The sequence below is a fragment of the Pseudopipra pipra genome, chromosome 2 (assembly GCF_036250125.1).
Source record: "Pseudopipra pipra isolate bDixPip1 chromosome 2, bDixPip1.hap1, whole genome shotgun sequence".
Lineage (NCBI taxonomy): Eukaryota > Metazoa > Chordata > Aves > Passeriformes > Pipridae > Pseudopipra > Pseudopipra pipra.
This window is the reverse complement of record NC_087550.1, coordinates 64880408-64905837: the sequence shown is the minus strand read 5'-3', so window position 1 is coordinate 64905837 and position 25430 is coordinate 64880408. Positions and strand designations below refer to the sequence as shown.

The window sequence follows — 25430 nt, the reverse complement described above, 5'->3', positions numbered from 1 at the left end:
AGAGAAGGGCAAGAAGCCCCTGCTTTTGTAGGAGGAGATTAGTGAAAATATCCCTTTGGTCAGTTTGGATTAGCTGTCCTACTTGTGTCCCTACCGAAGATCTTTCCACTGCCAGCCTACTGATAGGGGGCAGAATGCTGGAGACAGTGCTGATTCTGTGTCATCACTGCTCAGCAGTAGCCAAAGCACTGGTTATCAACACCTTTCTAGCTATCAATGCAAAGCAGAGCACTGTGAGAGCTTCTGTGGGGAAAATGAACTTCATCTCAGCCAGTCCCAATACAACTTTACAAATAAGACTAGTAATATTTTCCCTCTTTGAAAAGGCAGGAGATGTAGACCTGGATAAATGAATTATTTTCTTAAATAGATAACATAGTACTAGGGTACTTCTTTGGAAAGGTTAAGGCTAGAGTCCATGCTTCCAAGTGACAAGATAGGACTGACCAGTAGACCAAGGTTAAAGCAGGAAGTTTTCACTAGCACAGAGGAACCTATAGCGGGTAGGAAGTCAAGAATGTCATTTTGCAATGGTGTGGGCATTTGTATGACTGAAGTTACATGTGCAAATGTTGGAATAATTGAAACTTTATTATGTAGCACGTAACTTTTTAGGTCTATCTCTGAACAGATAAGGAGTGACTGCCATATTTTTTTATAGAATGTGTGGCATAGATTGTTTTGCACAGGAGGATCAGCAATGTATTGCTGTCAGGTTGACCACCTGGTCACTCAGCTTTTATAGATGGGCTGAAGTGTACATCTTTCCAGAGGTGTCAACAGAGGCCCAGCAATCAGTGACATTTTATATGTTGGATATCAGTGACATTTTATATGTTGCCTGTATGAAGATAGTACTTTTGTCATCCCATCTTCTGATGTTGAATCAATTGATATTGATACCTGTTTGACCCTATAGAACAGAGAAAGAAATGCTATGAGTGTAATTTATGCATTTCTTACGCACCTCTCATTAATCAATCCTGCTAATTAAGACCTTAGTTTTCTTCTATAATTAAGGTAAGAGGAAGAAGATGTATCCTTAAAAGGCATGGGGGGGAGAGCTTATCTTCCTAAACTATGAGGCTTTCACAAGTACCTCTATGGCAATCATTAGCTAGACAGATTTCAGCAACCATTGCTGCAGGCAAGAGGAGTTTTCCCAGAGACTTCCCAAGTGCCCCCCATTGCGCTGCAACCCAGGGGACCTCTCTGGTTTGTGTGTCAGCAACATTATCAGTCACAGCAGGTAACGTGTGGGAGGCTGAGTTCACTCACTCCCAACAGGTGAGTGCTATGCAGCTCTCTTTCAGGAAAGGGTGGGATACACCTTTCTGTAAAACTGATAAACATTTGTGCTAGCTGGCGTGTTAAAACTGCTGTGGTCGCACCTCCACGCATTTCTGTACAAACACTAAGGCAAAAAATGTAAACCTGATACCAGAGGTACTCAGGCCTTCACCTGCCTGTATGCGATAGCCAGCAGATTCAGGGGGAGGTGGGCTTGATTTGAGAAAAACATTGCCTCCCTGAAGCTGAAGGATTTTGGTTTCTCATTGTGTGTGGGAGAATGGTCGTGGAAATCTTGATCAAGGATTTTTTGGAAGCCTGAGTGATGCCAAATCAACTTCAACTTGGCATGTCAAAAAACACACCCTGATATTTGAAGGTCAGTGAGAAATTTTTGAAAATTATCTTGCCAAATCTATTAGAAATAAAGGAGTTTTGATGTAAATATGCCTCTTCACTTATCAAGATAGTGCAGTGTTCTGCTGTTACATTAAGACGGGAAATAATAGCTAAAACAGTAATCTCCTTTCAAGCTGAGTAAAATGTGAACTGTACATAAGTTCTTAAAACCTGTTGTATGCTAAAAACAAATTTAATTTTCAAGATGCAATGTTTCTACTGATGATTTTAATTGCTACTTATCTCAAAGCATAAGTCAAGTTTTCATCCAGATGCAGAGAGAAAGAGGGAGAGAGAAATGATGTGTTGGAAGCAACATACTATCAAGATTGAGTTATCATAATTTCACAGTGACTTCTGTCCCCTGTCTCTCTGCTTTATGTCTCTTTAGCTTCTCTCTTGGAAAATTCACAGGGGTCATATTATTCTGAAGTCTCAATTCTGAGTACTTCATTTCTGAAGTACTTTCATTGCACTTAATTTCTGAAGTACTTTCATAACAATTTTAATATTTAAACAGATTTCGGACATCTTGGCTTGAATCTTTTAAGGAATTTTTGGATTCTCCCATTTTTTAATATTTTTTTTCATCTTGCAATACACATTGATACTGCAACATAGGAATTTGAGATAAAATAATACAGGGATATATTATAATTACAGTTCTGCCACTTAGGACAGACCTCAAGTAACAATAAAAAAATTGCCATCATATATAAAAATAACACATTAATGCAAAAGTATTTCTTTCCTCAGCAGAACTAATATCTTTGAGTAGCTTTTTGCAAGGCTTGTCTTAAGTCAAAGTTAGTGACTTAAAAAGGAACCCTTTTTTGTTCTTGTTTATATCAACAATTTTGTATGTTTTCGCTTTTTTAATCTGCCTTTGCTGAGCAGGACTAAATCATCTGCAAAAGGTTATAGGTTTGGCATAGCTTAAAAAGGATGAAAGGCACCGCAAAGGAGTTTCTCTGGTCAAACAATATCAAAAAATAAGTATTTGAGATTACCTGGTACAATTACTCTGAAATTAATTAAAAATAAATGTTAAATGAACCTGCCTGACATTTATTCTCCTCCAGTCAGTCAGGCATTTCATTTGTTGTATTGCCAGAACAGAAAGGGAAAGAAAATTCAAGTATGTGGAAGTGAATTCTTAATGAAAAACAGCAGTTCAATCACTTTGACACAGAGTTTAAAGAATAGTTTTTATATGAGTGCTCAGTGAGTTGCAAGTTGATAAAATGGAAACACTCTTCCAACTTTTTAGAATAGGTTTTGCAAACAACAACAACCTCTTTAATCCCTTTTGCATACATTTTCCTCCTAAGGCTGTAAAATTTAAGATTTATGAGTTTGGATTGTGACCTGAAATGGAGGGGAATTTTCTGCAAAACCAGTGCTCAACAGTTAGAGTTTAAAAGTTCAATTACTTCTTCCTCAAGAAAAATTTGCCAATTTGACACAAATAACAATTTAAAATTCATTGTTAAAATTTAAATTGTTAAAAATTAGAGGCCTCGGTTTTAGATGGTACCCACTCATGCACCGTAGTTTTAAGCATGAGAATGATTTTGCAAACATTGAAACATTAGACACATATGTAGGAGTTTTCAGTGGTGGGTTCTCAATGAGAATGTAATTTAATGAAAGGGAAATTCGTGTGTGTATATATCGATAGATAGATAGATATAGATATAGGTTTTCCGAGAAAAAAAGGAATTTCTTAAAACACTGCAATATTAAGATAGTATTTTGATTTTAAGTATATTTCTCCTGGATCCTGTTGTGTTATAGTGTCTTTCATTTGTGAGGCTGCAGTACACTTTTCTGTTATTACTCATAAGTTTTGAAACCAGGGCTTAGGATACCCTGTGACCCTCAAATTTAACACTTTGTCTGATTAGGCTTTAAATGACAGTGGTTTGTCTATGGGCTAATAAATATGTAGCAGTACTTTAAAGGTATAAACCAGAAAAAAAAATTCCCATATGTGACAATAACTAAACTAGTTGAGCTAAACCCATTATTCTATGAGACAAGAAAATGAACCTTACTTCGTTTCAGCTGGAGAATGTAGGAAGAACTTATCTGGCGCCAGAAAACATTAGTAAGCAGAGACCTGAAAACTATTAAAGTTTATTTTAAGAATGCGTTGCCAGAGATCTAATAAATTTACTTGTTGCTGCAGGCCATGCATGTATTAAGTCTTACTAATCCAGGTGGTGGGTTTTTTCTTCAGAGAGATGTGCAGGGTGTGGATCTTTAGGAAAAATGCTTTAGGTAATACAGGCATTGTTTATTGATAGATATGACAGCTTGAGTTGTATGTTTGGATTTTTTCTCTTACTACTCACAAGGCAATTTAATTTTCTCATGCAAAGTGTGTGACTACACAAAATGCTAATTAGTGTACTGACAACATGGAAATAACTTTACAGTAACAGAATAATTCTTCTAAACCAAATAGATCTTTTTGTTGCTTTTTTTAAATATTCCTAAGATTGCTTTTAAAGTGTTTAAATTTACAGGTTTCCCAAATTACAGTTCAAGACCAGTTGTGTCTTTGACTTTTCTCAGGACCCTTCTTTGACATCACTGGAATTTAGTTACCCATCTAGGCTGGTGGGTTGCACACACTCCCATTCTTCAATGGAGTGGATCAAATCTTTCCAGAGGATGATCCAGCTGTTCATAAAATATGCACTTGCAGTTCCTGAAGAGGTAGTTCTTTCCCCTCACTGTGCCTAGACAGCTAGCTTAAATTAAAGATACATCTTTTACATGATAACATTGGATTATATGAATACTACCTTCAAGTAGGATCTCTTGTAGGATCTCTAAAGCAGATTTGTTGTCTTCATCTTTTGTGGAACAGGACCCAGTTGATTGTTCATGTGCACTGGGACCTAAGCAAAAACATACTGTGTTTTGCCAGTACTGGTTTTTCACTGGAACTATTGAATTTGTCTGCTCTGAATTTTTTTCTGCTCAGAAGCAGTGGTCATCCTGCAGAGCAATTGCTTTGCTTACAGCATGGAATCCCAAAACAGAAAGTGGATCTTTTGGATTCCCTTGAAATCAGTTACAAAGCTAAGCACTTAACACCTGTAAAGGTTTTCAGTCACACACGGCGTTCCAGTATCTTTTTTTGATGATTCAAATTGGGTTTCTCTTTATCCGCTTTGCTCTTTCCTTTGGAAGCTCATAGTCTCTTAGTGCAGCCAACAGACTGAAGGTATTCTGGATTTTGGGGAATTAATTTGTACTGAGCTGATTTAAACTGAAATTTATTTAAAGCCATGGAATGAAATGACTGAAGAGGCAGTGCATTTTGCTTCCACAGTTTTTGTTAATGAAAATCAGATTAATCTCTTAATCAGAATCTGGTTAATCTCCTGCAGAACTGAACATAGACTTGAATTGGGAATTCCTTAAATTAACCCAGCGTGAATCTCCAGACTGTGCTTGGAGACATCCTTAGTTACGCTTAGTTGAATTTTACGAAGATCCAAATTTAATATGCACCAGCTAACCTTTACATTCATGTCTCGTCTCTCACTTCCCCTTCTCTTTTTGTAACAAAGCAACTACACAGTATTCTTCAGATATTTCTTCTGCTGTGTGACTTCAAGCATTTATTAAGACTCAGCCCAGGCAAATGTGGCCATTCCAACTTGATTCTTGGGGGTAGACATAAAACAAAAACAAAAAAAGAGTTACAGAAACTACTGAAAGACGGAAACTGTCTGCAGTTCATTGGATACCAGCAATTACACTCCAGGCAAGCTAAGTCCATAATGCTGGGAAGTGTGTGTTTTCTCATGAGAAGTCAGAGAAAGCATTGTTTTAGTCCCTAATCACCAGGGGCTAGTTTAGGGGGTTGGTTTTGGCTATTCTGCAAATATACTGAGTTACAGTGGCAGACAGAGTGCAGAAGGGTGCAGAGTTCAGCGAGTTATTTTAGTAATTGGAGTCTATGATAGTACATTTGAAAGACACTTACAAAGGTGAAGCATTTTAATGGGTTTCTAATTGGATAAAATCATTAGGTTAGCTTATGCGTTGTTGAAGTAAATTCAAAACATTGTAGTGGCATATTTTATGTGCTGGTTTTACTTAGACAATTCACTTCTGCAATTTCCATATGAAATTACATCAGTTTTATAGGATATTCCTTTTCTGATAGTCATGGCAGAGGGAATAGCCTATGATCATTGAATCATAGATTAGTTTGTGTTGGAAGGGACCTTTAAAGGTCATCTAGTCCAATGATGTGCTGCCCTAATACATTGAATACAGAACATTTATTATCTATTTTATTGCTGGGGTTTTTTTAATAGTTTAGCAAAAAAAAAAAAAAAAAAAAATTAATTTGCCTTTTTGACCTGGAGCTGGAATGTACTTGGGATCATGACACAGTACGCCAAATCAGAGTTGTTGAAACTATGTGGCTTGAACTGAACATACAATATCTATAGATTTATTCTGACTAGCAGAATCACCTAAAATTATGTGTGTCTCCTGTAGTCTGGTAAAAACAGGTTTATACTTACCACGAATGTCTAACAAATAGTGTGGGGAAGTGGAAAGTGCTAAGGTTTATGGGGTGCTTCATGGCTAAATGGGGAATCATGATGCTGGGGGCTAAGATTTTGACATTTCACATAAGATTTTACTTCTAGTAAAACTGTTGAGGTAACTTTATCCTGGTGTATATTAACTGAGTCGACCTGGCACAGAAAGAGGCTAATCAGAGAAAAAAAATGGAACAGATGTCTGAAAGTGGACAATTCCCTTTTCTTCCCTCTCTCTGTGTCTTTGAACTCAAGTTCAGGAGTGGGTTTACTTTTTCGGATGCTTCATTTAGCTACTGCAATGAGGAGATCCATAGCAAAGAGGACAGAGTTGTGCCAACTTAAGTAACCTTGTCTGAATGAGGCATCCAGTAGGGTCAAATATTTTGAAACAAGGAAGAAAAACTGTAGCTCTTGCAGACATGCAAACAAATCAGCAAGTATTGCATTATCATACAATGATTTCTGGTCTGTTAATATGTCACAGTTCCTCTGGTTCTCCTTATTAACATCCTTTTGCAAGTCAGTTTAGAAAGCAAAATAAGAAGAGGAAAGAGAAAAGACCAATAGTAAAAAATTTGAAGAAACTCTTCCTAGTTTTATTTACTGGTTGTTTTTTCCTCTATCTTTCTTGTGTTTGATATATCTTATTTGTTCTGGAAGAATTTATGAGTTTCCCCATTAAACAACCTCACCTAATGACTAAGGAGAGCAGATATGTTGTACCATGAAGCTCTTAGAGGTCAAAGATAGCTGTGTTTGTACAGACATATCTTGTGGACACAAAGAGTCTGTATGGCTATGGTTATATAGGTAGGCACTCTTTTGCTGATCCATCTCTGATTTATGCCATGGATACTTTGTAGGGAAGCCAATATCTGCATCAAGATGTGTCAGTTTCTTTTGTATCAACAAGTGAATACTGTGGTGTAGTTATATGCTTTTATTTATGAATTAGGGTCTGGGGTATCTCCTAGGGACAGCAAAGCTTCAATCAGACTTTCTTTATGGAAGGGCCACTTTTTATGGCCTCTCAGGTCACCAGTGCTAAAGAGACATGAATTATTTTTTATACTGTCTTCACATAGCTCTGTGATCTGGCAGAAAACTGGAACTGATTCTTTCCTTCTCTGAGCTCTTTGCATCATGATAGAAGGTTCTGACAATCTAATCCGTATTTTTTCATGGTGGTTTTATAACTTTAAGATATCTGAGCAGCATGGTTGGAAAGATAAATGCTTAGATGGCAATATTAATATTAGTATTTTTCCCTTTAAGCAGTTTACTGACCCCTCCTCTTTTATTCATGTTGTGTAACTGAAACTGGTTTTTCCAGATGACTTGATCTTTTTAGGAATTTCTTGTTTGATGACCTGTGCAAAAAGAATACATCACTGTTTTCTGACTGGTGAACAATTTGCTGACAGGACTCCTATAAAGACCAATTCCAAGTTACATCCATCTTTGACTTGTCATATTCAGGCATATCTTCTCAGAAGGTTTTGTCCTCAAAAGCCTCAGTCAGTCATGAAATCATTTTGTGACTCACCCTACTCTAGATCCTTAATTTTAGCTCTTTAAAAAGTTTTTAAATGCCTCACAACTCTTGCCAACTTGTTTATTATAAGTATCTCTCTGCACCACATCCTGTCGAGCATCTTCTGATTTAGTACTGCTGCACTCTGATCTCTGGCAGAATTCAAGAAACAAGTTTTCATGCCTCATTATAGCAACATCTTGCCAACCACATCTCCTTGATATATAAACAAAGTTACTTTGGATTTACCTTGTTCTAACACAGCCCTCCTTCCTTTTACTTAGTTTTAAAAGTAGTGGCTTCCCTCTCTGGACTTCTGATGCATTTATATTGCAAGCACTTGTCTGGAAGAGAAACAAAAGCAAAACTGGCACTGGGGTATAATAGCTTAATTACTTGCCCAACAACTAAATGTTTGACTGTGCCCAAGGGAAGTGCTAGTGAGCAATGCACAATTCATCTGCCTATAGAAATATTATTGTAGGGTAGGCAATTAATAGTGAATCAATTAAAGTAGCATGAGCAATTTTATTTCTGAAATTTTATAATTTCTAAAAGCTATACTCTTAATATTCTTTACAGATGTTATGTTTATGTGGTGCTTGGTTCTACTATGTTGTAGCAGTTTCATCTAGATCAGGCGTGGGGGAATTCATCTTACCAAGGATTTGGTGGCTATAATAAAAGTGTCTACAACATAAAGGGTCATAACGAGCATTTTTAAAAGCTGCTGAGGAAAAATGCATGTGTTTCTGCATATTTTGAGGCACAAATAATCGCATTCAAAAATAGATGCCTAAATTAAGTTATGGTCTTAGAAAATGCCTCTTTCTTTCTTGGTTCTAGTTAGGATTTCCAGCCCAAAAATAAATACCTGAAATTAGGTAAGGTGTATCATATGTTTTCTACTCTATTGTGTCAGAGGTCTGTAATAATAACAATCACCATCGTCATTATCACCATCATCATCATCCAGCATTTTTATTCTTTGGGGACAGTAGACAATAAAAGGGCTTTTGTAAGTTAGAAAACATGTTCTCTGAACACCAGAAAAGCACAAAGTGAAGACAGGGATCTAAAATATCTATATTCTTTTCTTAAAATTCTAAATGTGATGGGTTTAGCACTGTGCATTCTGAAAGGTGAAAAATATATATTTCAGAGGCAGAAATACATCTGTAAAAATAGAGGCTTGCTTAGAAATATAATTTTTTGTTTTGTTGTTGGTTTCTTTGTATTCTAAGAGAAAATAGAAAGAAACTGCTGAAAGAAAGAAATAGGTAGAATGAAGACAATGTTAAATCTTTTATATTGCCTTTCTTGTGCTTTTTTTCTTCCTAAATTTCATTTGTAAGAGACCTGTGTGTAAGATGTAGATTGTGTGCCTGTGTCCACAACACATTTAAACCTTGAGTTCTTTGCATAAGATTTTCTTTTGCTTTCTATCCTCTGGTTGGAATGTCTTTTGTCTAAAAGGGTGCAAACTCTGCTAGAAGATTTTCCTTCATCTGGGAGGTTTCCAATATCTGACATTCTCATTTCTAGCAAACTCATGTAACAGTATTTTTTCTCACTGATGTTACTAATTGGTTCTCTCTCATCTATTTCACAGTTTTCATTCTTTTTTTTATCCTTCGGTCAAATTACAGTTAAATTGGGTAGTGTGTTCAAGGGTGGCACACAAATGGCTTTTCTCACTAGATTAGAGAACAGGATGTATTCTGTTACATTTATCCCCAGAAACTAGTGGGAAGATATAACATGGCTAACCAACTGTAAGTGCTGGTATAGTTACTGCTGTAACACTATAGTTGCTGGTTCTCTTGTGGTGCTCATTACAGTTTTTGGTATGCGTTTTTGTAGCCTTCCCCTTTATCAGTAATAATAGAGATCAAAAGAGCAGAAAGAAGCAGGGTGAGGAGTTCAGGGAGATACTCCAGTAACTATTTCTTTCCTTTCGTTTACACAGTACCATTGCCTTTATGCGAGATTGCTCAACTGTAGTTCTTGGTTTTTCCTAGTAGACAGGTCAGTAAAGAAATGTGGAGGTTTATCTTTGAAGCAGAGTGAAAGAATATGGAATGGCTGCCTAATTTTTCAAGAATGGAAGAGACTGGAGGGGGTAAACCAACCTTCATCTGTCTCTTCCTCCAGTAGTTAAGCCGTGAATTAATTGAAATTAGTAGATATGTTTCTCAGCTATTCAGAGGAATTACTTTATTCACTGCCTTGTATACAGACGTGTTAACTTCTAAAGAAGTGTTAATTTTCTTGCACATTTTATACAGTTATTACCTGAGCAAATCTTGTTCTGTAGCAGCACCTTGTGGGAAGGAAATTAGACTACAGTCTTTCACATGAGACAACATTCCCAGAAGACAGTTGCTGAGTTCTGAGTTGCTGAGCATCTGCCATCAGTGAGCTGAACAGCTTATTTTATTATTGCTATAGAAAGTAGAGGATTATTCTGAGTAAAAAAACCCTATCCAATAGGATGATATACAGAATTTAATTTGTCATGCCTTTTTATCTGTGGCATCCAGAATCCCTACATTGACAAGAAATGCCTTTTTACTGTGTATAATCAGTGAACAGGTGGAGGTAAACTGTCCATGAGAAAGTAAAGCTATACTGTATTTTATCAGAAATGCGTCAATCTGAGATATTCAATCTGTTGTTCAAATACTTGGTTTACAGTCAATGAAATGGGTACTAGCTCTTTTCTATTAACTTGCCAACTAAAAAAAAAAAAAGTAGCATTTTTAACTGGACCATCTGTTTACATTTTTTGTTTCTGGATTGCTTTCTTAGACTTAAGAAAAACTTCATAAAGCCTGTAATTTCAATATGTATTTCCTCTTGCTTTGCAGTTATACAAATACCATTAATTGTAGACACAACAGCTTCATTTCTGCTGCAAGTGAGAAATTAGGCTAAGGCATATTCAGCTTTTAGGGTGGTGCTTAGCATTTTGGGGCTGGAGTTCAATGACTTCCATATTATTCCCTCCAAAACTTGGAGAGATGCTTCCTGTATTCCTGCATTGCCATGTGTTCAAAAAGGGAACCTACTTCTGTGGATAAATATATATAGACATTTTTGTTTGAGGAGGACTGTGAACTTTCTCTCAATTATTGTATGAGGAAATAGTCTTCAAGGCAGACACAGACTTGGTCCATGTTAACAGCCATGTCCCTAGCTGAGTGTACTGCAGGCTCTCTTGTGCTTTGCATTCCCAGTAAGAATGAGTGCACGGAAACCATCCATGTTCAGTGAAACTGCAGGGAAGCTGTTATGCTACTGCTACAGTACCCTGGAGAGGATCCCTGGAGTCTGTTTTCTTCACTAGGAGTGTGTTGCTACAGTTGTCTGTGTGTAAAAAGGTGTCTTTTGGTGCACTGAAAATTGACTCTCAAAACACATTTCAGCAACTTAGTTCAGGGCAGTCATCATATTGCAAAGATAGGTCATTGCAAAATAGTTTAAGATAATTCCAATAAGCATTTGTATCTCTCTAACTCTTCTCAGAAGGCACAGGCAATCATACTCTAGTGGGTTTCTGTGGCTGGGTTTTGGTAGCGGGGCATACTAAAGGGGTGGCTTCTGTTAGAAGCTGCTAGAAGCTTCCCCTGTCCCATAGAGCCAATGCCAGCTGGCTCCAGAACAGACTTCCTACCACTGGCCAAGGCCAAGCCAATCAGGAGCAATAGTAATGCCTCTGTGATAACATATTTAAGAACAGAAGATTCTTGCGCAGAAGAAATTCCAGTCAGGGAAGAGCGAAGTGAGAACATGGGAACAACAATGTAGACACCAAGGTCAGTGCAGAAGGAGCAGGAGGTGCTCCAGGTGCCGGAGCTGTGGCCCCTGCAGCCTGTGGTGCAGATCATGGTGGAGCAGCTGTGCCCCTACAGCCCATGGAGGACCATCAGGGTGCAGAGACCCATCTGCAGCCCATGGAGAAGCCCATGCTGGAGCAGGTGGATAACCAAAGGAGGCTGTGACTCCGTGGGAGGCCCAAGATGTATCAAGGTCCTGCCAGAGACCTGCAGCCCGTGGAGAGGGAAACCCACACTGGAGCAGGTTTTTCCTGGGTAAGACTTGTGGACCCTGTGGCAGACCCACGTCGGTACAGCTCATTTGTGAAGGACTGCACTGCCTGGAGGAGTGACCCACGGGACAGCAGTTTGAGAGGAACTCCTGCCCGAGGGATGGACTCACGTTGGAGAGGTCCATCAAGGACTGTCTCCCATGGGAGGGACCCCATGGGAGCAGGGGAAGGACTCCTCTCCCTGAGCAGCTGCAGAAAGAACAACTGACTGTAACCCCCATTCCCCATCCCCCTGCACCACTGGGGGCGGGGAGGGAGAACATGGAAGGAAGGAGGGGTGGAGGGAAGGTGTTTTTAAGACTGTTTTATTTCTCACTCTTTGACTCTTATCCTATTAGTAATAAATTTAAGTACTATCCCCACTTTGAATCTGTTTTGCCCATGAAGGTAATCAGTCACTGACTTCTCCCAGCTCTCATCTCTACTCAGGAATCCTTAGCTGTTTTTTTTTTTCTCTCTTCTCTGTCCAGTTGCAGAGGGAGAGTGAGAGAGTGGCTTTAGCGGCTACCCTTGTTCCCAGCCAGGGTCAACCCACTACACATACTTAACCCAACAAGCATTTAAGCTTAGGAGGGCCTTAACATAGCTACAAACTGTGGTGTGCATCGGGGATACTTAATCTTGTTGAAGATGTGAATGCTGTTCCTAAAACCATACAGAGCTGATGCATGAATTCTAAACCAAGAAAAGGAGAAATTGTTAGATTTAGTGAATAAAATATCAGGTTTTTAGACTGCATAGGTAAAATCAGTCTAAAAGGTGGTAGATATCATCTCCACTCTCAGAATTCTAAGGGTCTTTCAGTGCTTCTGGCAGCCTGATGGTATCGGGGAAGTTCTGCATGATGTCCTACACTGTGTGTTATTTGGAAATACCAATACAGTTGTGCAGCAACCTGATTCATCCACAATATTTTTAGTTTCTAAAATAGACACTCCAAATATGTTTTGATTAATTCTTGATTGTTTTTGCTTGAAAAATAAGAAAATTAGGATACTATGCATCTAAGATAAAATTTATTCCTATGTGTACCATGGTTGAGTTCTTTACTTATTTCTTAGTTTTAAATCTTTAAAACCTTTGGATTGTGATCTCCAGATCACAACTTACCCAGAGTACAAGGTTTCTTTTGTTAAAGACAAAGCAGTCTTTAACAAAAAAGAAAAGTTATAATTGTATCATTATAATTTTGTTTTGCAGGAGGCAATAAGCTGAAGAATCAACATTTTCGCCTAAACTGGGCATGGATCTCCTTAGAAAAGGAGTATTACTTAGTAAATGAAGACGCCAAATATCTTGATGTTGTTCTTAAACGGAGAGGTTACCTGGGAGAAACGTCTTTTATAAGTAAGTTCAATTCTAACTTTATCAATTGCTTCTCTAAATCACTGTCCAGCTAGTTGATAAAATCTGTCAATACAACTTCATCCTATTACTGGTGTTTCATGCTAAGCAAACTATATTCAAAGCAATATGTTTATTTATTAAAGCAATTATCTTTTGTTATGCTAAGTATATGATTTATTTAGTTATATGTTTTCCCTTTTGGTTGTTGGGGTTTTTTTTGTCTTCTGCAATTAATTTTTGACTAAACAACCCAGACAGTCCTTCTTTCTTTGATCTATTGATACCACTATTTATTTATTTCACAGAATACAGTTTCTGTCCAGATTTTTTTTAGCCTGTAATGATAAAATACAGTTGTAGCAACTGGAAAGACAAAAATAAACAGGAAGACTATTGTGAGCTGGTCTGACCAGCAGCTACGAGCATTAGCCTCTTCAGTCAGTGTTGGCAGTCATTTGAGGCTGATACAGGAGGTGTTGAAAACTGTTTGCAGTGTCTGGGGAGCAAAGAGGTGAAAAAAAGATTGTGTTATCACATTCTGCAACCTCACACCTGTTTCTAGCTTCTGGATCTGTTCCCATCCTCTGATGCATTTGCACCAGGGAATACTATCCTTGTACAATTTCACGTTGAAACCTATGGTGAGCTTACACTGCTTAGAAAAAGCACTCAATTTAAAGCTGTTTTTGCAGATATATGTAAACATCTACCCGACATGGAGCACAAACTCATGCTTAGAAATCAGGTTTCTGTTTAAGTCTCTTTCTGAATAAGAATCTGAGTTTCAGGTAGTGAGATGTAGTTGGGACACCTATTTTTGGCATGAGATTTAAGGGATATGGGCCTTAGCTGACTGGATCTAACTTAAAAACCTCTGTTTTGAGCAGTGAACTTTGATAATACGTCTCTTCTAAAGAAAGAAAAGGAATGGAAGAGATAAATGAAATACAAAGTTAAGGATGAGTGGTTTAAATTAATTACTGCTACTGAATAACAGATACTGATGTGACATGATCCTTCAGATAGAGTGCTTACAAAATTTTCTACCTACAGATTCAAGGTCAGTTTCTGAATTGAGCTGCCTAAAAATCCAGCAAAACCAGTTTGAATAACTTGCCTTTGACTACTTAATCCTGCAAATGGAATTACAGAGTTGGAAAGAGCATAAAAGATATTGGTCAAGATAGTTACTGGTCTTTCTGGTCCATGTGCAATGCCAAAGTGACTGAAGGGTTATAGGTTATACAAAATATTGGCTATGAGTTAGGAGGAGGCACAAGCCTGAAGCAAGAAAGGCCAGGTTTGTAGGGACAGGTGACATGTTTCAATGCATTATACAATACAGGTGGAAGAAACAGTCAGAGAAGAGAGGTTTTAAGTTTCTTTTCTAAAAACCTGAGAAAGGCCTTTAAGATTTAAGTGGTATCATGGGATTTAAACAAGGCCACATGCATGAGTTGGAGATAGTTCTGAAATGCTGTCTGATTTCCATGAAGGCCTGTAAGACAGCCTTAAACTGGGGTGAAATGCCAATGAAAAGCTGTTTTAGAGTGGTCTGAGTCCAAGGCTAAAAGGCCTGTGCTATTTCTGTGGATTGAGTCATTTTATCCCATGGCCTTGCAATTTCAACTTCACTTGAATTTAATGATTATCATTATTCAAACACTGAAATAAAAGGATAACAATTTTTAAAAATTCTTCTTTCAGTGGCAATGAGAACAATGGCTCAGATTTTACATCTTCTTTCATCTTTATTCAATATGCTATACCCTTTTTTGTCTTTGTATTTTCCTTAGCTTTCCCTTTAACGGCTGAACTTTTCAGGAGTGTCTTTATTTTTTCCAAGAGAAATACATATTTTCTAGGGTTTCAGGCAGCATGTTATTTAGATGTTCTGGAGCAGAAGAGAACCCAGAATGCTAAAAGGGGTCGTTGTCCCTTTTAGGCATCTGTAGTTGAATCATGGGGAAATTGAAACTTGTCTGTAACCCCAGAGAATGTAGAATTCTTCTAGTAAGTAGTTTTGCTTTGGCTAATTCTGTCCAAACTGCTTTTCATAATGTTAACTGATGTGCTTGCCCCTCTGCGTGTGACACCCAATATAAAATTAATCAAGAGTAATGGATTTGGCTTGGACATCCTCTGGTTGTAAAAAGTATATTTTTCTAAATCTTCTTTTTTAAAGATGACATAATGGGAGAAAAATTACCAGTGATGTTTCTAATGACCTGAATTTCTGATTTTGACAGGTATTAGCACCAAAGATGGTACGGCCAGGAAAGATAAAGACTTCAGAGGAAAAGCCCAGAAGCAAGTGCAGTTTAATCCTGGTCAAACCTTAGCTACGTGGCGAGTACGGATTTTGAGTGATGGTGAACATGAACAGTCTGAATCCTTTCAAATTGTTCTTTCTGAGCCTGTCATGGCAATTCTGGAATTTCCTGCTGCATCCACAGTGGAAATTATTGACCCAGGAGATGGTAAGAACTTTTCCAGAACTGTACTGCCAATATGTGCATATACCAAAAGATAAACTGGAGGGCAAATGTTATGAATAACAGTGGATAGTAAAGGTTACCTTTCCCCAGAATATTTCTGAAGACAGACTTGGGCATCGGGTAAGCATTTGCCCTCTATCTCTTTAAATACTTCATGAATAGCTAACTCAGGTAGCATGTTTTTATGAAATACCTATTTTTTTTTTTATGATACAGTATTTCTAGGGTTTTTTTGTTTGTTTATTTTCATTTGAGGTATAACAGGTTTTCCATTAAATATGTTTGCAAATAAAATGTATCTGCACAGGTGACTGGAGGCTGACTTGATTTACTCTGTCATGATAATTCGTGTGACAGAGCATGGTACAGGAAAGTCTAGCCAGATCTTATCTGACATCCATATTTAGTCACTGATAAAAGTAGAGTTTAACTTGAAAAGCAGTATGTATGACACAGAAATTACTGGAAAATGTGTTAAATCTCTTTATATTTTCTATGAGCAGTGAGATAGCACAACTCAGGATAATCATTTGAGTCTTCTTAATGCTGAGAATCAGTATTTTCTGTTTCTTATGTTAAGGTAAAATTTTTACAGTCCCAGAGAATTTGTAGTAATTATACATAAAGTGAAGTTGCATAGGAGAAAATCAAATTCAGAGCTGCAAATCAAGGAATATTTACAGGAAAAATAAAGAGAGTACTGGGAAGGACTGGATTTCCTAACAATATTTTATTACACAGGGTGTATCGAGTTCAAATGCTTACTGAATAGGAACCATCAAAAGTTTTATTCTACTACCAGTGAAAAAGATTTTGAAATTCATTGATTTGAATGGTGTAGTTTTAGGAACAAAATAGTGAGCTTGTTTGGAAAGCTGCACCAGCCTCTTGATGTATGGGACATGAGTTAATGTTTTATTACAAATATAAATTGCATACAGATGTGTTTTCTTATACCAACTGAGATGGTGTAGCTCTTTCTCCTCTGAGCTTTTATGTTATTTTTAAGGTCTGTTAAAATTTAGAGTGCCATTTTACTCCTAGTTGAATAATTATGAGAGAGAGAGAGAGGACACCAAACAAATCAGATTCCTGCATTTTTTGGAAGGATAGAGTTTTCCATCTTGTCAGCTAAATTCTAAAGGGAGAAATGGAAGGAAAAAATTGAGATCTTTTGTAGTGTTACCTTTTGTTTTACTTTTAAAGAGAAAGGTAGGGATTTGGGTTTTTTCACACTAAATTTTTAACTTGCTGGAATAATGTATGTGTCTAGATCTTACCAAACCTATATTATGTTTTATGGCAGGCTTTTGACCTTAAGTCATGCTAGTAGTAGTTTCCAGCTAGAGAAATAAAACCTGGGACATGTTTGCAAAGAAATCACCTGATAATTTTCAGAACACTGTTTGCCACAGTACTCTGAAATATTTAAAAGATTTGCTTTGTGCAGTCAGCTGATACCACTTGATTTGATATACAGAATTATATTCTGTCTGGGTTGCAGTCATACTAATGAAACTGTAAAAATGGTTTGTAATTATATGCATAACTACCTTTTGTTCTTGAGTGTTTGAAAGAACAAGAACAAAATTGATCCTGAATCCCAATAACAGCATAAAACTCAGCAATCTGTTTAAATGAGCATAAAATAATGAAGGAGTTTTAAATGCATTTTGGTGATTTTGTCTTCTGAAAAACAGATCTGATATGCTTTGGAATTAGACATTTCAGAGTGAGATTGCTCCCCAGACTTCACTGACCATGTTGGCTAGGTCTCCTTTGAGTAAAAACAGAGTGTAGACATGTAGCCAACTCAAATCAAATATCCAAGTCAGAGTAAGATATCAAGAGCTCAGCCTTGCTCCTCAATACCAAATGATTGTCATGGTTATCTTGATGCAGTAAGTTACATAATGGCTTTGGAGAACCACAGCCTGTGTGTGAACTATGCTAGTGATACTTCTCTCATTAACAGTTAGTAATGAAATACCACAGAAATAATAAAAAGGCAGACTTTGTGGACAAATTCTTCAAACTATCTTGCACCATTAACCCTAGATAAATAGTCACATTGGAGACCAATTTATAAGGACTTGTGAGTTCAGACCTAATGAGCTGATTTTCTTGTCCATTTCTGAAACACTGAGAAACTCTTTCTTCTGTCACCCTTGAAGTTTTACTTACAATTTAGTAGCATTGCTGATAAATATGAGTTATTTGTTGCATTTCAGGATATTCCAAAATGCTCTTAGCTATTGTACAGATGATTTTATGAAGTGATAAATCTACATAAACAAATGTGCCTGTTTTTTGCAGAATCAACTGTCTTTATTCCTCAGTCCGCCTATAGTATTGAAGAAGATGTTGGTGAATTGTTTATTCCAGTCAGAAGAAGTGGAGATGTGAGTCAGGAACTGATGGTTATCTGCTACACACAACAAGGTAATAGAATCTGCTATAAAATAATAAAAGGCAAAAATGGAAAAGAGACAGAAACTAAAAAATAATTATTCCATCTATTTTATAATAAAATTGTTTATAACTATTGATTACCTTTTCATGTAAACATCTTCAGTCTCAACGGGAAATGTATTCATCACTGCAATCTGTCTTAGAGTATTATTGAACACAGCTTAAAAATCATCATGTTTCAAATTTCTGCCATGAAGAGGTGAAGAGAATCTGTGTTCTTTATATTTTTGCAAGATTTTATATGACGCCCCAGATATCTGGAAGTGATGAGAAAAGAAAGCACTGCAGTAATTGCCCACAATATCTTTACTTGTTTCTATCTTGAAAAAAAAATATATAAAATAATATTACTTAATTGCCATGCTTCTCCTTCCTCTGACTCTCAGTCTCTTATTAATTATATGTGTGCAGGGCATGGGGTCTCTACTCCTGTGGTTTTATTATTATTTTTCATCTGGAGAGGTGAAGTAATATTTTGTGTTAAGAGATCTGGAGCCAAAATAATTTGTTTTCATCAAATTCTATCAGTTCTAGTCCTCCAATATCTTCAATACAGGTAAAATATACTAAGGTAACTAACTGGTAGTCCTCACAGGGGCTACTTTGTCAACCTGTGTCTGTTGTGATAGACTACAATATTCCTTCTGACTGAAAAGCTGCAAAGGAATTTGAGGAGCCACATACTTGCATTGTATCATATACAGAAGTAGTTTGTCCATGGACCTCAGAAATGTAAGCTGGTCCAAGGTTTCAGCCCATCTTACCACAAAAAAGTAAACAGAAATTAAAAGATAGTGAAAACAAAATTCCACTTTTGTGAGGGGTTCTTTATAACCATGGTATGTATAGTGACTGTTTTCCTTTTATGCCACAGGAACAGCATCTGGCACGGCCCCAACTTCTGTACTTTCTTACTCGGACTACATATCCAGGCCTGAGGATCACAACAGCATTCTACGTTTTGACAAAGACGAACGAGAAAAAATGTGTCGCATTGTCGTCATAGATGACTCCTTGTATGAAGAGGCTGAGACCTTTGATGTTTTGCTGAGCATGCCCATGGGTGGAAGAATTGGTGCAGAATTCGCAAGCACTCGTATTACCATTGTACCTGACAAGGATGATGGTAAGATATCATATAATAAAGTGATATTCCCAATTCAGGACAGAAACTACAAATAACATCACATTCAAATCAGCATGTAGAAAAAGGAATTCTGGATGGGTTTTTGAAAGTATTTAGTATTAATATCCTATTGTTTGAGAAAATCACATGAGTAGTGATGTCACCCGGCATTGGCAGCCTTGTATGTGTGATTCAGGCCCATTTCATTATGCTGCAAAGGGCCATACTAGAAGCCCTGATGGAGCAGAAGCCATCTAGCAGCTCCTAAGATTCAAACTATATTTCTTCTGATTTGATGCTGCATTTAAATTTTTGTCTACAGGTGTCCATATATGCTTCTTTTGTCTTTTTAATAAAGAAAATATTCAAGTGACAGTAATGTTGATTTAGAAATCCTCTCAGTAAGGAACTGCTGATAGAATTATGTCTTTTACTCAACTGGTTAATGCTTTTGATATCTTGCATTGAAAGGGACATTTCTGATGGTGATTAGAGAAAGGTCTGTGACCAAGGCAGAGTAGAATCTGTATCATCCACTGCCTTCAAAAATACATGTAGATGTTATTGTGGCCTCAAGCCTTGCCTTCTGTGCCCCTAGCATGATATCTCTTTTTGTAGGAGTGGTAGCAAAAAGTTTTCCTGGTACAATTGCCCTCATTTATGCATGGAGTTTGGAGACTGAAATCTCAACTGTAAATTCTGTGAAAGGAATACTGATAGCTATTTTAGTCCTCTCTATGTGGCCATAAACCATCTACTGTGACACCATCATGTTTCCTAAAGACTAATGTGAGGGATTACATACTACAGTACTCTTTGAAAGTCTGATGCCAAAGTAGACTATTATTATCAACACAGTGATTTCTCTCTAGTTAAGGATACAAAAGGCAACTCTTACAGGCAGGAAGTTCACACCCATCTAATTGCATCATAATACTGCCTGAAATTTCTCACCTGTAATCCTGTGACAGAGGTGACTTTGTTTTCTCTGTGGAGCATTTGGGTAATCATATAACATCAATGAATACAACACTTTGAAAAAACACTTCTTATAAAGTAACAGATTGAATGCAAGCTGAAATAGAAATCTTTATCTATCTTTGCTATTGTAATAAATACGGATTTATTCATGTAGGATTTTTTTTACAACAATTTGATTTTTATGAATAATTTTGATGAATTCATGAACTTTACATTTTGTAAATAGCAGAGCATAGGATATTTCAACAGTAGCCATTAAGAAATACGCATCCATGAAGAAACTGATTACCCAAATTTTGAAGGTGTTCTGACTGCTTAAAATGTGTACAGAAAGTTTGAGATAGAGAGAATGAATCTCCAAGGCATTAGTTAACACAGATATCAGCTGAAATTAGAGCGTCTAACTTTAGTGGGAACCTCAGTACCCAGGAGGGAACGCTGTTGTATATGTTTTTTGGCATTTAAATTAAGGTATTGTCATTCATGGGGCTTATACAGTCATTTTAACAGAGATCTAGACTGATTCTGAATAAGAAATGATGAAAGTTGGTCAGTCACACCATAGTATAAAACAATAGTTTTATGTAAAAACTCCCACAAAATATTAGAGAAATTGACGAGAAATCTTCTATTTTAACATTCCCATTAGAAAACAGGAGAAGTAATTTAGTTTTTATACTACTGTTCAGTTTTAAGGTCCTGCATTTATGAGCACAAGTTGCCTCAGTGCTACAAACTTTTATACACAAATTAATTTAACAAATAATAATCTTATGAGATTTATTAAAAAAGCTGGGGAAGTGTTTGGGAACATTAGAACATTTTCATTATGTAAAAACTGAAATATCTATTTCTGTTGATAAGAGTAAATAACATCTGGGCTATTGAAAGATAAGAGAGCTTTGAAGGATAGATTTGGATCCTTTTTTTACAAACATTCACTTATCTCTTTTGCACTCAGAATGTTGCATATGAGATATTTGAAATAATGTGACAGAACTCTTTTTTTGCTTTTTGTATCAGTGAAAGTGCTTCCACAAAAAATTCCAGAGCATTCAAAAACTAACTATTCACTTACCAGTAAAATTTTCTACCACATACTTTTAGTTTGTGTAAAAACATAATGCATGGCAACAGAAAAGTCTATGTGTTTTGTTTCATCTGAGATCTGTTGCACTGCCTGTTCTATAAAAAGCAGAGTACAGACTACAGAGTAGATAAATTATAAATTACATCTTGTATATTTATTTATAAATTCACACACATACACATATATATACATATACACACACACAGATTTATGTAATGCGAGCAATTTAGCACCCTGAGTGTTGTGATTGAATTTTTGCATAAATAAGCAGAGGATTTCAAGCAGCATTGGTTATTATTGATTACAGTGCACAAAACTAAATTTAACAGGTTAAAGCAGTGTTCTTTGTGAAATAAAAAGAATTTTCTTTAGTTTTTAACAATAAAATTTAATTCAGAAGGTGCCTAACATAGAGGATAAAAGCTCTAGCTTTATATATTATACATAATATAGCCTATCATCTATAGTAATGTTATAATGCTAAAATCTGTAGTCCACTACTCTCTGCTTCACATCTATTGATGTATTATTTTTCTCATTGTTTGTTTAAATTCATCTTCTACTTAACAAAGTTTCTTTGGACAAATCTCACAGCATGTCATTAAATTGTGATTTCTCCAGGTACTGTAACTGGATTAACATTATGCATTGACTTTTTCAGGTCAAAAGATACTTTAAACAACAAAGGTCAAAGTTTAATACTACTACATGAGATCTTTCCTATGGAAGTCAAGTCATCACTAGCAACATTACCTTATCTCCTCTGGCATTCAATGCAAGTTAATTAGGAAACATTCACCTTCAGTACCTATCATCAAAGTTTTTTCTTCTTTTATTTCCAGAGAAGACCCTTAGGGTCTAACTAAAATAGCAGAGTTGCTGTATAATCATGACAATAAACAAAAAGTAAAAGAGGTGTGCTCAAGTTTCTAGTGAACCACAGTATATAAAAGAAATTCCTGGCAACTGAATAGTTTAATTGGGGATTATACAGTTGTGCTGTGCTACCAAAGCAAAATCTGGAAAAAAAAGAATCATAGTATGTAGAACACACACGTATATATTTATATATATGAAAACTGATTTTTTAATTGGTGCTGCTGGTGGGACATCTAATTTGGAAGGGACTTTTTGTGATAGGCACTGAAGTTGGAGACAGATAGAAAAGAAGAAAAGGATTAAATTAACAAAGTAAACAGCAAAGAAAAATATGCATGGAAATCTTGGATTCAAAGTTACACACGCCATTACAGTTAAGGCAGTAAAAAGTAAAAACATGGTCTGTTCGAGTCAGATGTGATAGTTACTAACCGCGAACCACTGCAAGAAAAGCATTCAGGGGAAAGACCTATGGAAGTCATCCACATCTGGGGTGGCACTAATCTCGCTTAATATTAGCCATCTATAATTTTAGACATCTGATTCAAGTAGGCTATGCCAGGATCCTTCTAAAGTTAATGAAATTAGAGATGTACCTCCAGAAAGCATCCTATCCTAGGGGAAGTATCTAAACTGCTGAGATTTATCACCAGGGGTACGTGGTGCATCTGAATACATTGATTCCTGACAATAGATTTAAACCCTACCTTAGAAATTTAATTTGCCGCTCAATCCAAAGTCATAAGCACTACTGGGCATGAAGAAAGGAATTTTTTGTAATTTTGTGTTAAAACTACACCTACTATGAAATGCCATTAAACAACAAAGGGATACAGATACATAGCTATTCCTGCTTCATGAAATAATTATGGTCTATAAAGAAAAATCTAAAAGAATCTATTTAAGATCTAAAGAGACAAATGCTGAAGTGTTTCAATAGATTTTTTTTTTATTCAAGATAAAATGCAAAAACAAAGAAACTCAAGCATTTTCCATACAAATGTGAACTCGTGTTACTAAATCTAGCCAGAACTGATAGGCTGTACTACTTGTCTTCATTCATCTTAATGATGTGGGGGATGAACAGAAATCCCTGAAGAATTTGAAGTCAGTTTCTTGGTTCAGGACATACGTACCCTGCACAGAGAGCACAGAGTTCAGCATAAAGCTCATTCAAAGGAGGCACTATACATAACAGATCAACATTATGCATCTAGGAAAGCGAAGACGAGGTTACTGTGCACTTTTCACTCCCCTTGGAGAGAGGAGTCCTGGACTTCAGTCTAAGACCCCTAAAACACTCATTTGCCAATCTTCCATGGAAATGCCTTAATCCTCAGGCATTTAGCAACTAACTAAACAAGATCAGCCTGTTTTTCCAACTGAAGCTGTGATTCTGAAATCATTCCATATAGAGAGAGAAAAAGATGAGATCAAAGTCTTTTGTTAGTATTCATGTGGGAATGAAGAGGCTGTAATTTGGTTCCAACACAACAGTGTTGCTGTGTTGCGTGCAACAAGTCTGATGCACAATGCTTTACCGAGGTTTGCAGTCAAAGCTCTGCATTCTCACAGTCCCAATATTTTGACTGCTGTGCTGCTGATTTGAGTCTTTTTTACTTACTTGGTTTTGTGTTGTAGGCAAATTAAAAACTCTTGGTTTGTAATAACATTTGGAAACCTGAAGAGGTGTGATGAATGCAGAGTTGAAGTTTGCACCTAAGAGGAGAATTATTTTGTTTGCTTCAAGTTTTTTGTCAGTGGCTGTCTTCCCATGTGATTTTAATTCCATGCTACTGTATTTAGTGTTGTCATAAGAGCACAGCCTTACAGCCAGGCTGAAAAACAGTCATCCTGCCTTAGTGGAATTGTTGAAGCCTCATGCTGTTCACAGCAGGAAGTACATTAAATACATTTGTTCCACTTCATTCACATCGGATGGAAAAGAAGCTGTTCAGACTTTTTTTTGACATTTCTGCGTGAAGGCTGGGAAAGCAAAGGACTCAAGTTTATGTTGGAGGTTTGCTGACCATTTTCTTTATACTTACTCAACAGAATCGATTACTCATATCTTCCACATGAGAGAGGTTAGTGCTATCTGGAAATATTTTACAGCTGAGTAAACTGGATGATGGTATGATAATGCAGAAAGCCAGTGTTAGAGGTCAAACAGAACAGGTTAAGTATTTAGTCTTCTAGAGATTTCTCTAAAACACTTGCTGTCACTCTCCCTACAGTTAATTAAATTTTGAAAGTCTTTAGACCGTGTTCTGGAAATCAGGACCTGTCCAACTTGCTTAAAGTCCATATTGAAAAGTCCATATTTACTATCAATAGTGTGAAAAGAGCCAGAAAGTCAGCACTGCAATGCTACATTATAAATATATGCTTTGCATTGTCTCCCAGCAGACATACAGTATCCACTAACTTTCAGTGTGTGTCCTGAGCAAAATTTCTGGCTGATGACAATTAAATATTCTGTTAGTAACAGAGTTTGTCAGAGGGTCATCCTTATCTCACAAGGTTATCTGGAATCTCTTTAGTTTCATTAGTCTCCAAGGCAGGCAATCAAATGTTTCTTTTTCTCTTTGACAATAGGTATGCCAAACCTTAAACTAAACAGGTGGTTGGCTGATCTCGGTAGTTAACATCTGTGAATCTGTTTGTCCAATTTTAGTTACAACCTGAACACTACAGGCAGAGCATGCCCACTGTTATATTACGGACTGGAGTCATGATTTGGTCAACTATCCATTACTATTATCTGAAGATGATTAAAATAATAAACTAGTTCTTTTTCCTCTATACGTCCATCTTTGACTACTTTCTCCCTTTTATGTTTTTACAGTGTTTGTGGGTCTGACGCCTCTGGCAGTTCTGTGCAGCTTTTAACTACTTTTGTCCTCTCATTGAGTGAAATCTCTATGATCCCTCCCCTTTCCCGAGCCTGTGGCAGGTGGTCAGATTGGCAATTAATCAAGGGAAAAAGTGGATGTCAGCCAGTGTATGACACGTTATACTCTCAGTTTTCTTTTCTAATAGCTTCTTATTATCACCAATTCAACAGAGTGAAAAATGTTCAATTTATGATGATAGCCTTAAAGATTTCAGAAAGTCCCTGTT

The 25430-nt window shown here is 36.7% G+C and overlaps 1 protein-coding gene across 1 annotated transcript in view; it reads left to right on the top strand.

Moving 5' to 3' along the window:
- Positions 1–25430, top strand: part of FREM2 (FRAS1 related extracellular matrix 2) — a 123533-nt gene that overhangs the window by 54312 nt on the left and 43791 nt on the right. Inside the window, exons 3-6 of the mRNA XM_064645815.1 lie at positions 13115–13261; positions 15511–15741; positions 18076–18201; positions 19106–19357. Of these exons, the coding sequence (XP_064501885.1) occupies positions 13115–13261; positions 15511–15741; positions 18076–18201; positions 19106–19357 (756 nt within the window). The remainder of the gene's footprint in view (positions 1–13114; positions 13262–15510; positions 15742–18075; positions 18202–19105; positions 19358–25430) is intronic.